At 37.9% G+C, this 12,417-nt stretch overlaps 1 protein-coding gene across 2 annotated transcripts in view; it reads left to right on the forward strand.

Annotated features, from left to right (window-relative positions):
• Window positions 1-12,417, forward strand: part of SRP72 (signal recognition particle 72) — a 26,823-nt gene continuing 14,406 nt past the window's right edge. Inside the window, exons 1-8 of one of the 2 annotated variants that reach the window (XM_068974845.1) lie at window positions 1-176; window positions 2,003-2,123; window positions 4,108-4,231; window positions 5,527-5,670; window positions 5,750-5,861; window positions 7,361-7,392; window positions 7,908-8,032; window positions 8,123-8,180. In XM_068974845.1, the coding sequence (XP_068830946.1) occupies window positions 68-176; window positions 2,003-2,123; window positions 4,108-4,231; window positions 5,527-5,670; window positions 5,750-5,861; window positions 7,361-7,392; window positions 7,908-8,032; window positions 8,123-8,180 (825 nt within the window). In that variant the 5' untranslated portion in view covers window positions 1-67. The remainder of the gene's footprint in view (window positions 177-2,002; window positions 2,124-4,107; window positions 4,232-5,526; window positions 5,671-5,749; window positions 5,862-7,360; window positions 7,393-7,907; window positions 8,033-8,122; window positions 8,181-12,417) is intronic. The other variant, XM_068974846.1, reaches the window with a different exon arrangement.

Raw genomic sequence — 12,417 nt, forward strand, 5'->3', positions numbered from 1 at the left:
TCCGTCTTCTCTTGCCCACCTCCGAGATCCTCTTCCGGGGCAGAGGTCGGCTCCCCTCTCCTCCAAGATGGCGAGCGGCGGCAGTGGGGGGGTTTCGGTGCCTGCGCTTTGGAGTGAAGTGAACCGTTATGGCCAGAACGGTGACTTCACGCGCGCTCTCAAAACCGTCAACAAGAGTAAGTGTCCGCATAGCGCCGGGCGGGTGGGAGGATGCAGCCCCCTTGCGACGCGCGCGACCGTCTCCGAGCAGATGCGGGCAGAGGAGACCCCAGCCGCCCGCTAGGGCCGGAACGTCCAGCCGGCGGGGGTCGCCGTCCATTTGTTCAACCCGGCCAGCTCTGGGTCCTGGGTGGCTTAGAGCCACGTGTACTTCCCTCTTTAGCTCCCCCCAGCGAGAAGCGAGGGAGGGATTTAAAGAGACCGCAGCTCCCAATGTCTTCTGTAAACTGTTTTTACTTTACTCCGTTGATTTCACGCCTTATTTCGCAAATACTCCACGTTGCCGCCTTTTCGCTTTTCTTGTAGTGGAGTGATCAAGACAGTATTGCTAAGGGAGCTTTTCCTTTTGGGCCGCAGCGCGGGGGAGGAACCTGCCTGGGACACGTAATTTGGAAGCTAGTGCTGACGAAGTGGAAGCTGTACAGACTCATGGTAGAGGAAAGGGCTGGATCTGGATGTTAGGCCTGTCATTCCCACAGATAGAATCCCTCCAGCGTCCTAGACAAGAAAATGTGTGTGTGAAAGCACTAACATTTGAAATAATGTTGCAAAAAAGAAAGGTGTATTGTTTTTTGTCCAGTAACTGCTCGTTTTTCGAGTAAACTGTCTTCGATGTGACGTTCAATTCATTATATTCTTTTATCATTTACTACCTAACTGTAATATAGCCATGCTTTTTAATGCTCTCTGTCGTGCTAAATTATTTACTGAAGATATTGCCTGTATTTGTTCGGTTTGGAAATGTAATTACCTGGACAGGATTTGACTGTTCAAAGCAGTAATAACACACAAGATGTTTCTGTAACATACAAGTATGGATTTTCAATAACCTATTGCTGAGTTAATGTGAAAAGAAGTGATTATGCCCACAATGCATTTTTTGTGATTTCACACATTGAGGAAAATAGCTACTAATGAGCATTGTTTGATTCTTAAACTTGTTTTGAATTAACTTTGGCCTTTGGCTAGGCCTGCAACCAATATTAATCAGCACTGTAGTATTTTGCAGGCATTCTTTAATCAGCAAGGACTGTCAGTTTGTTCTCCAGTATATATTTTCTTAATTGATAGAAAATACTCTGATTCTTAGACTGGGAGTTGAATTCCTATAGTTGCCCAAAAGCACGAGGAGTGATCCTAGTCATTTTGACACTGAACAGCTGTTTAGCATTGACACTTGGCCAACTGAATTCTTCCTTGTATTTCTGGTTTAGTTATATTAGCTGAAAAGGGAAATTTTGAATGATGCTTGGAAATATTGCCAGCAAAATAAATTGTATATTTTACAGTATACAAACTCTTTATACAGAGTATTCTCATGTAATTTTCTTAATAACCTTGTAAAATAGGTAGTGCTTTCATATTCATTTTGCAACCAGAAAGTTGACATTTGGCAGTCAAATGACTTGCCCAATACCTCAAGGCAGTTAGTGACAAACTTATAATCAAACCTGTCATTTGCTGCTAAGTTCTATGTGAACTTTTTTCTTTCCCTGTGAAGTAATGAAATGTGTAGGATATACCATGCGTCCCAAGATGAAAAAGCAATAGAAAATAGCTTCATTCTTTATTTCACTGTACTTTTTTTTACATGCATCTTGAGAAGCTATCTCACTGGAAAGGCTAACTAGCTCTTCTTATTGTCACTTCTTAAAGATCAGCCATTTAAAAAATATTTTGACCATTCATTTCTGCTGCAGTAAAATTGGTGTTGTAGCTTCCTTAGGTGGAAATGTGCAAAGCGAATGGATCTAAAAATTGCTTCCCTAAAATTGCTCTCTAGTACTGCAGATCAACAAAGATGATGTTACTGCCCTGCACTGTAAAGTGGTATGCCTTATCCAGAATGGAAGTTTCAAGGAAGCCTTGAATGTCATCAACACTCACACCAAAGTGTTTGCCAAGTAAGTGATTTAATTAGTTGCTTGTGCACATTTACCACAGCTATAACCATTTCCATGTTTTCCCCCCATTATTCAGTGATTTTTTTACCTTTTTCCTTCCTTTCCTCTTTTTTCCTCTTGCTTCCCAGTGGTGTTTCTGAAACTGGAAAGAGCAGTAGTAACCTCTGTTCTGTCATGCCTTAAGGAGCCTTTTCATTACACCTATCTTCCCTTTGAAGGGAAAGGAAGAAAAAGGGAAACTCTGGAGGAGCATGGGCCATACATAAGAGTCACAAGAGTTCTTGAAGGATGTAGGGAGAGCAATTCAGCAGAAGTTTAATTTGAAAAAAGGGGTGGGGGACAGAGGAGGGCAGAACATGTAGAGTAGGGATGTGTAAGTCATGGTCTCTAGGATGGTTTGGCAGTCTTAGCCTGACCTCTGTGCCTGTCTCCTTTGAGAACTGTTTAGGTGAGTATGATATTAGGCCAAGATCTTTCAGAGTTCTTTAGCAGTCTTTAGAATATATAGTCATTTTTAATTTATTACTGTTATTATTTTGGGGTTGCGCTGGATCTTTGTTGCTGTGCAAGCTTTCTCTAGTTGCAGCCAACAGTGACTACTCTGTTGCAGTGTGTGGGCTTTTCCTTGTGGTGCCTTCTCTTTTTGCAGAGCACAGGTTGTAGGCACACAGACTTCAGTAGTTGCAGCGTGCAGGCTCCAGGATGTGTGGGCTTCAGTAGTTGCAGCGCATGTGGGATCTCAGTTATAGGACTCGGGATTGATGAAACCTGTGTCCTCCTGCATTGGCAGGTGGATTCTTATGCACTGTACCACCAGGGAAGTCCAGCAGTTTTTTATTGTTATTTCATTTTTCATTTCATGAAATGTGAACCTAAATTCTGAATTGTTACTGTAATTTCATTTTCGTTAGTTATGCCTAAGCCCCAAATGAAATGTGTATTGAAATGCAGGTTGTATCATATTTATTCTTTAATGTCTATAAGGTACACAACAGTGTATTGTATACTTCCTTCTGTATAAGGATATAAGAATTTCTATGTGTATTTTTTGTATTTGCAAAGACAAACACTTGATGCAGAAGCAATAAATAAAAATAGTCACTTGTAGGAGGTGAGGAGAGCATAGTAGATTTGAATAACAGTGGAAGTAAAACCTTTCAGTGCATACCTTTTTGTTTTTTTTACTGGGGCCAACTGCATGTATTATAGATTAAAAAAAAATTTTAGACTTTATTAAAAATAAAAGGGTTATCAAAGGAAGCCCCCAAAAAAGGTATCCTGTTTTCCTCTAATAAACATGTTTATACTAAAATTCAGTGTTTTGATTTTGGGTGATTTTGTGGGGGGTGGGGAAGTTTTCAAATAGTATTTTGTTAAGTCTAGTGAGTAAAGGATATTGCCATCTGCTTGATATTGGTTTTTTCCTTATATATTATGGTTGAAACTTCAAAATGAGTTTCATGTGTGACATTCATGTAGATGAATTCTTAAGTCTATGTGCATAAGTAGTGTTCTGTGTAGTTGTGTGTTTACCAGTTGTTTAGTTACAAGTGCTGTGCTCTTTTAAGATTTCTAGTTACTTTTTCTTTGCTAATTATTCTTTAACAAGTTAAAACAGCATTTTATGGCTTATTATTTGATTAATAGATTTAAGAAACTTGTATAACAACACATTTAAAACAATGTTGAGATTGTCTTTATATCTAAAACAGTTTTTAGCTAATTCAGAATTTTATTCTTCTATATTTGTTTCAAAAGGCCAGTAATTCTAGTAAGAATATCCATGAAAACAAGAGAGCCTTGGGAAATGAATGTAGTATTTTCTATCACTTTTAAGCTGTCTGATTTTAGACAGGTCACTAGCATTTGTCATCTTATTAATGATTAAATAACTTAATATGTATCAAGTGTGCGTAGAGCAGTATCTGGCTTATAGTGGGTGCTCTGCTAGCTAATAATCACATACTGGTTTTTGCTTTTTCAGTAACTCTCTTTCCTTTGAGAAGGCATACTGTGAGTATAGGCTGAACAGAATTGAGAATGCCTTGAAGACAATAGAAAGTGCCAACCAGCAGACAGACAAACTAAAGGAGCTTTATGGACAAGTGGTAATTACTGCTTTAAAATCCCTGTTTGACAGTCATCCTAAGTGAACGAGATTCTGCCTAGAGCAGGGAGTGGGGATGAGGAACCCCAGCCCATCCTGATGCTCCATTAAACTTGCTACCAAACCAATTCAACATATTCCCTCTTCTTGATCTTCGTATGAGCAACTGCATGTGTAGTGTTCTATGAACAAATGACTTCCTCGGGGTAGTTGGGAAATTAAGAACTATCCTATGAAATTTGAACTTTGTAGTTGGAAAGATGAAGGCCAGTAAGTTTATATACTATAGTTTTGAAGTAGTCTTTATAGTTTTTAACTGGTATTTTATTCTAAGTGTAAAATGAAGAAAATCATGATGAATAAGAATTTGGATGAATTCAGATGGTTCATGAAATCTCTGGAAATACCTTATTTTCAAAGAGTTTTGAGACATACAAATAAGCCTATAAGGTTATTTATGATAACAAAACAGAAATGTTTTACTAGAACTAGCAAAACCCTCTTAAAATTTTTTAAAATGTCAGTTTAGGGCAAATAATGTTGTATTGAATTATATATTGTCCCTAAAAGGTGGTGTTAGTTTAACAAAGAAAAATTTGGGCACATTTATGGATTATAGGTCCATAAAACACATTTCATGTAAGCTGGGTTAGTTTAGGGTGAATGCCTGCGTTTTGGTATTGATAAAGGGTACCCGTCTTTGCATACATGGTAGGCTAATTGACCCAGAGTGGCAGTTCTCACTGCCCTTTGAGAACAACTTGAATGGAATAAGCAAGAATTATGTTGTGTACACTTGATACTACCCAATACAATAGTTGGTTTCTGGGAAGGGGTAATGAAGATGAAGTATAATGAACACCTAGAAATAGTAAGCCCTTGTGTTAATATCTAATTTTGTTCCTGTTTACTAGGGCTTAGTAATCTTCTGGGAAATTTTTTTTTTTATTGTTGAGTCAGACTTAGGTAGCAAGGTTGATTTCTACAGAATGATTTTCTTTTACAACCCACTTAGACACTTACCTCACCTCAAGATGGGAGTTGATACAATGGCTTTTCTCACTGAATCATGCCTACAAATATGCAGTATAGTAGAGATTCATTGCAAGTAACTTTTGGGAAGTATTAGTAGCATGCAGAACTAATTGAAAAATTGTAAAGGAAAAACAGTTAATTTCCCACATTATGTTGAATTAGGTTTCTTATATAACAGTTCCAAAAAGGGTTTATGTGGGGTTAGGGATATAACACAATACTTGTCTTCTCTGATTTTTGATCTGCTATTTATCTCTTCAGTTATACCGGTTAGAACGCTATGATGAATGCCTGGCTGTATATAGAGATCTTGTCCGAAACTCCCAAGATGATTATGATGAGGAGAGAAAAACAAATCTTTCAGCAGTTGTTGCAGCTCAAAGCAACTGGGAAAAAGTGGTTCCAGTGAGTATCTCTGTATGTGCATACAGCCATGAAACGTTGTTCTTGTCTGGTGTTTGACTGCTGTTTTGCTCTGTGGCAGGAGAACTTGGGTCTCCAAGAAGGCACGCATGAGCTATGCTACAATACTGCGTGTGCTCTTATAGGACAAGGCCAGCTGAGCCAGGCGATGAGAATTCTGCAAAAAGCTGAAGGTTGGACACTTGTTAAAATTATATGTAAACGTAACATGCATATAACTTCGCAAAGTATTTCCAAAACCTACATTTGGTTTCTGGGACGTTTTTAAGTGGAAATTATTGATGCAGTGGAAATTTCTCAGAATCCATCTAGCCTTCACTTGGTATTCTGACTGTGTCTCTCTCTTGGTTTCTTATCCTTAAACCAGTCTACTTGTCCATACTCAGCCATGCCAAAACCTAAATTTGAGTAGTAGGTTTTTGAACAAGTTGCTGTGAATTTTAAATGCAAGTTAACAGAGTTAATAAACATTTGGTAAATGTTATAATTATTATTGGTATTAAGTACACAAGTACAGTAACTGTGCCTGTATGTGTGCCTGAGTATACACTATATTTGTGCATTGATAACACTATTCAAGCACATTTTCACTCCACTTAGTATGTTTCATATACAGTACCTATATACTTGAAAGCTATTACTAGAAAAAGAAAATAATTTATTAGATAACTTAATGACTGGTCTCAACTCCTGAAATATTTCAACTTGCTTCTGGATACATATTCCTTGGAAGCTATGAAAGTGATGTTGTAGAACTGCAGTGAATGATAGGAAGGAAAAAAAGATGAAATAGGCTCTGGTTTATTAATACTGATGGTTAAAACAAGGGCCAAGGTTAGAGCACCATGAGGCGAAAACTGTGTGTAAGAATTATGATTTCTGGATCATACCTAGCATTGAAGTGGTATGGAGGACACCCTCATACATAGTTTGAGGTTTGAATATGAAAGTAGTAGATGCTTTGCAGTAGGCAGTTTGAGGCAGTGTAGCAGATTTTGAAATTTGCATACCCTTTGATCTAAGAATTTCATTTCTAGAAATTTAAGGAAAAACTGGATACATTCATATATATATATGTACGAATGTTCATAAGAACAAAAATTAAGAAACGTGTGTTTCTGTCCTATTAGAGGACTACATAGTTTCATTATAACCATAGAATAGATTACCATGTGGTCATTAACAGTATTCATGTTAAAAATAATAAGGTAGATGTATCTGTGTTATAAAGATGTCCATAGTATATTAATGGGGGAAGGGAGGTTTCAAAATAGTAGAAAATCCCACTTTTGTTTAAAAATGCAACTGTGCATTTACATTAAAAATAATAACTGAAATGCTAAAGAGTAGTTACTTCTGGGCGGCGGGAGTATTGTCTTTATACTTTTCTATAACTGAATTTTTGCAGTCAACGTTTGTTGCATTTATACATTTTTAATTCCCTTAAAAAAATTTTAACAGGGATTACAAGTAAAAGAAAATGCCAAAGAGCAAGAATAATCAAGGATTGATATTTATGTAATGTGTTTGATGCTAATGATAAATCTCAAATTTGCTTGTTATCAAAATTATCTTAAATCTTCTGCCTAAGAATTTTGTTTTTGCTCATTGGAACATGAAAGAAATGAGAGTTACCCAGCAATGTTAATTTTAAAAACATTTTTTCCTATAGATCTCTGCCGCCGTTCATTTTCAGAAGACTCTGTAAGTATTCCACTGTGTTTAAGCCCAGATATTATACTGTAGCTAATATAAATTTGTAGTAGACTTCTTTGTAGTATTTATTGACTTTTTGAAATGATGCTGATTCATTAAATAGGAGTCACAGAAACCCTCTGGAATCTTATTTGATGGAATAAGATCAACAGAAACCCTTATTTGATAGAATCTCTTAGGGTGAGAAATTATAATACAAAAATTTTATATGCCTTATGCATTTCATTTTAAAGTCATATAAATATAAATTAATTCTTAGGTTTTAAAGAAGAAATGATCAGTGAATAATATTTCTGAACTTGTTACCATGTTCTTCCAGAATCTTTCTTTTTGCCATTCTCATTTAAGCTTCCCTGTTTTGATGGCAATTCCTAAATTTAACAAAACTGACTCTATAGGAAAATTCCTGAAAATTATATATTTTCTTTCTGTTTATATAGTCTTTTGTATATGTGGATCAATTTGGAGAATATATGGGGGAAAAAAATTTTTTTTTTGCTTAGGATGGGACTGAAGAAGACCCCCAGGCAGAACTGGCCATCATTCATGGGCAGATGGCCTATATTCTGCAGCTTCAGGGTCGTACAGAGGAGGCTTTGCAACTTTACAACCAGATAATAAAATTAAAGTAAGTGAGTTATAAAAATGTGTCTTTTGTAGGGGATAAGGTTTCTTTTTAACGGTCTCTTCCTTTTTGACTGTTACTTTTTGTTCACAGACCAACAGATGTGGCATTGCTAGCTGTGATTGCAAATAACATCATTACAATTAACAAGGTATGGACTATCCATGGTTTCCCTACACTTATATCTTAACACTAGAAGCACATTACCCCAGCCTTGTTCTAGGATAGGCTTTTCCATGACAAAGTCCAGTTGCAGCAAAATCACAGTGAGTGAGTGAAAGTTGCTCAGTCATGTCCTGTTCTTTGTGACCCCATGGACTCAGTCCATGGGGTCCTCCAGGCCAGAATACTGGAGTGGGTAGCCTTTCCCTTGTCCACGGGATCTTCCCAATGCAGGGATCGAACCCAGGTCTCCGCATTGCAGGTGGGTTTTTTACCAGCTGAGCCACAAGGGAAGCCCAGGAATACTGGAGTAGGTCGCCTATCCCTTCTCCAGTGGATCTTCCCGACTCAGGAATCGAACTGGGATCTCCTGCATTGCAGGTGGATTCTTTACCAACTGAGCTATCTGGGAAGCCCAAAAATCACAGTGGAGAGTGTTATTTAACTCTCATAATGATTCTGCAAGGTATGTTCAAATAATAGAACTATTTTGTAGCTATATACACTGGACTTTAAAATCTTACCCTTTTCCCATTATTTATTAGAATTATCATATTCTATATGATTATATTATTATTAATATAGCTATAATAATATTTCCCATTATTAACATTATATGTTGAATATTTGTTAGAGAAGTAAATTGCTTAGACTTTGATTTCTTCATCTAGTAAGTCTGAATGCAAGTTTTCTGTTTATAGTTTTTGTCTTTCCAGTGGTTTTTGTTTTGAGGGAGAAGAGCCATGGGCAGGTTTTCTCTCTTTCTCCATTGCCCTCCTCAATCCAAGCCCTGAGTTAAATATTACAAGCATGTATATAAACAATCCTAATGAGTCCTGTGTGAGTCAGATTAAACACCTTTTGGAACATTGTTTTAATGAGAAGATATTTCAAGTTCAGATTTGAAATTCAAGTCAATAGAGAATTAGAAAAGTAACAGTTGGTTTCTTTTCGTAGGCTGTGTGATTTTCCAAGCGCCAGCTTATTTCATCCTCACAGTTATCTTTTTAGGTGACAGTACTTGTCTCCATTTTATAGAAGTATAATCTGAGGCTAAAAGGAGTTAAATGATTTGTATAAGATCACAGCCAATAAGAGGTAGAACTTGGAGTCAGATTCTAGTCTCTGACTCCAAAGTGCTCTCCTTCTGGCCATGTATGGTATCTCTCACCTCATTTAGCAAAGATTCAGAGGGTTCACATATGTAGGATAGTGGCACTGAAAGGTAATAATTACAGGGTGTTGCAGGCCATTGTCATGGTGTAGGTTTCCAGAAACTGATGCTGGCATTTGATTCTTAGCAGCAAGATCTACCTGCTTACGTTCATGAACAATTTGAAATGCTGCTGCTGCTAAGTCGCTTCAGTCATGTCCGACTCTGTGCGACCCCATAGACGGCAGCTCAACAGGCTCCTCTCTCCCTGGGATTCTCCAGGCAAGAATACTGGAGCAGGTTGCCATTTCCTTCTCCAATCCATGAAAGTGAAAAGTGAAAGGGAAGTCACTCAGTCGTGTCCAACTCTTCTCAACCCCGTGGACTGCAGCCTACCAGGCTCCTCCGTCCACGGAATGCTAGTGAGGACAAATTGTTTTTAACTGATATATAAATAGTGAGGAGGAGTGTGTGTGAAGTACTAAATATCTCAATCCATTAGATTAGTGCAAAAGTAATTACGGTTTCAGACCCTGAATTTTAAATCCTTGTAACTAGGCTCAAACACATCTTTATTAATAGGAACCATTACAGTCAACACATTTTTGCCATCGAGAAATAAGTTTGTTTATACCTATAGCATAAAAATTCATGCTTTGGGATTTGATGAATTCTTGGAAAGCTTTCTGCATCCTGCTTGCTGGTTGTGGAAGCGTTTTCCTGCGAAAAGTAGTCGAGATTGTTGAAGAAGTGGTAGTCAGCTGGCAAGAGGTCAGATGAATATGTTGGATGAGGCAAAACTTTGTATGGATGAGGCAAAAGTTCGTTCAACTTTTGAAGCATTGGTTATACAATGTGTGGTCAGGCATTAACACGGAGAAGAATTGAGCCCTTCCTGTTGACCAATGCTGCCTGCAGGCGTTGCAGATTTCTGTGCATCTCATCAATTTGCTGAGCATACTTCTCAGATGTAATGGTTTCACCTCGATTCAGAGAGCTGTAGTGGATCAGACCAGAAGCAAACCACCAAACAGTGACTATGACCCTTTTTTGGGTGTAAGTTTGACTTTGGGAAGTGCTTGGTGCTGCTTGGTCCAGCCACTGAGCTGGTCATTGCTGGCTGGTGCATAAAATCCACTTTTCGTTTCTGTCACAGTCCAGTCGAGAAATAGTTCATTGTTGTGTAGAATAAGAAAATAACACTTAAAAGCAATGATTTTTTTGATTTTCACTCAGCTCATGAGGCCCCCACTTATTGAGCTTTTCCACCTTTCCAATTTGCTTCAAATGTCAAATAACCATAGAATGGTGGGCACTGAGTTCTTGGGCAACTTCTCGTGCAGTTGTAAGTGAATCAGCTTCAGTGATCCTCCCAGTTGGTCGTTGTCAACTTCCAATGGCTGGCCACTGTGCTCCTCATCTTCAAGGCTCTTGTCTCCTTTGCAAAACTTCTTGAACCACCACTGCACTGGATGTTTATTAGCGGTTCCTGGGCCAAATGTGTTGTTGCTATAGTGAGTTGTCTCTGTTGCTTTATGACTCAATTTGAACTTGAATAAGAAAATTGCTCAAATTTGCTTTTTGTCTACCATCATTTCCATAGTCTAAAGTACATATGAAATAAACAGCAAGTAATAATTCATTAGCAAAAACTATAAAGCAAGAAATGTACATTAAAATGATATATAACATAACTGCATTCATTTAAGAATGTATTCAGTATCAAATAGCAAAGTTCAATAATATGAAACCAAAATTACTTTTGCACCAACCTAATAAATATATACTGAATTTTTCTTCACTCAACATTCCTGAATTTTTCTTTAGTGTGTTGCTGAATCCATTCAGTTCAGTTCAGTTGCTCAGTCGTGTCTGACTCTTTGTGACCCCATGAATCGCAGCACGCCAGGCCTCCCTGTCCATCACCAACTCCTAGAGTCTACCCAAACCCATGTCCATTGAGTTGGTGATGCCATCCAGCCATCTCATCCTCTGTCGTCCCCTTCTCCTGCCCCCAATCCCTCCCAGCATCAGGGTCTTTTCAAATGAGTCAACTCTTCGCATCAGGTCGCCAAAGTATTGGAGTTTCAGCTTCAACATCAGTCCTTCCGATGAACACCCAGGACTGATCTCCTTTAGGATGGACTGCTTGGATCTCCTTGCAGTCCAAGGGACTCTCAAGAGTCTTCTCCAACACCACAGTTCAAAAGCATCAATTCTTCGGCACTGAGCTTTCTTTTGGTCCAACTCTCACATCCATACATGACCACTGGAAAAACCATAGCTTTGACTAGATGGACCTTTGTTGACAGAGTAATGTCTCTGCTTTTTTAATATGCTGAATCCATTAGGTAATGCAAAATAAATATGAAACATGGTCTTAATCATTATGTAATATTAAAAATCTCATTCTAGTGTTCAAAAAAAATGTGCACATTTAAATATCTAGTCAGATACTTCGTAACTGCGGTTTTTGGTGAGGAAAAAAAGATCTCTGAGTTGGCTAATTTGAGCAGAGCCTTGCAGGAGGGATATGATTTGAAGGTTAAGCATTTCCCATGCCTAAGCATATGCAAATGACTTCTGAGGGGACAGTGAGAGCAAAAGATACATATACGCTAGCTAGTTTCAAAAAGGTTTTGATTTATTGATGATCAAGGTGTGGGAGTCCTCAGAAAATGTAAAATTTTATTAAGTGCCATGATGGCAAAGTTTAAGAGAAATCTGGCAGTGGTGTGCATGGTGAATTTAAGTATTAAAATAGTGAGATAAGAGTACCAACTAGAAATAGTTTCTTAAAGACTTATATGTTTCTTACTGTATGTTTAAAATAATTTCACATTGGATTGAAGCTTCACCCTCAGAAAGTAAAATTTATTTTAGATTTTTTCTTTGCCTCCTTTTAGTCTTTAGTAGAAAACCTGGTTTTAAAAGCACAGTGGTAACACGTATTTGCAAATATTTAACAAAGCTAGAATGCTATGCTCGTAGACACTCAGAGATCTGATTGTCCTTCTCAGGGTGCAGCATGACTTAGTCCCTTCCGTTCTTCAGTTCAGTTCAGTCGCTCAGT

The sequence above is a fragment of the Capricornis sumatraensis genome, chromosome 7 (assembly GCF_032405125.1).
Source record: "Capricornis sumatraensis isolate serow.1 chromosome 7, serow.2, whole genome shotgun sequence".
Taxonomy (NCBI): Eukaryota; Metazoa; Chordata; class Mammalia; order Artiodactyla; family Bovidae; genus Capricornis; species Capricornis sumatraensis.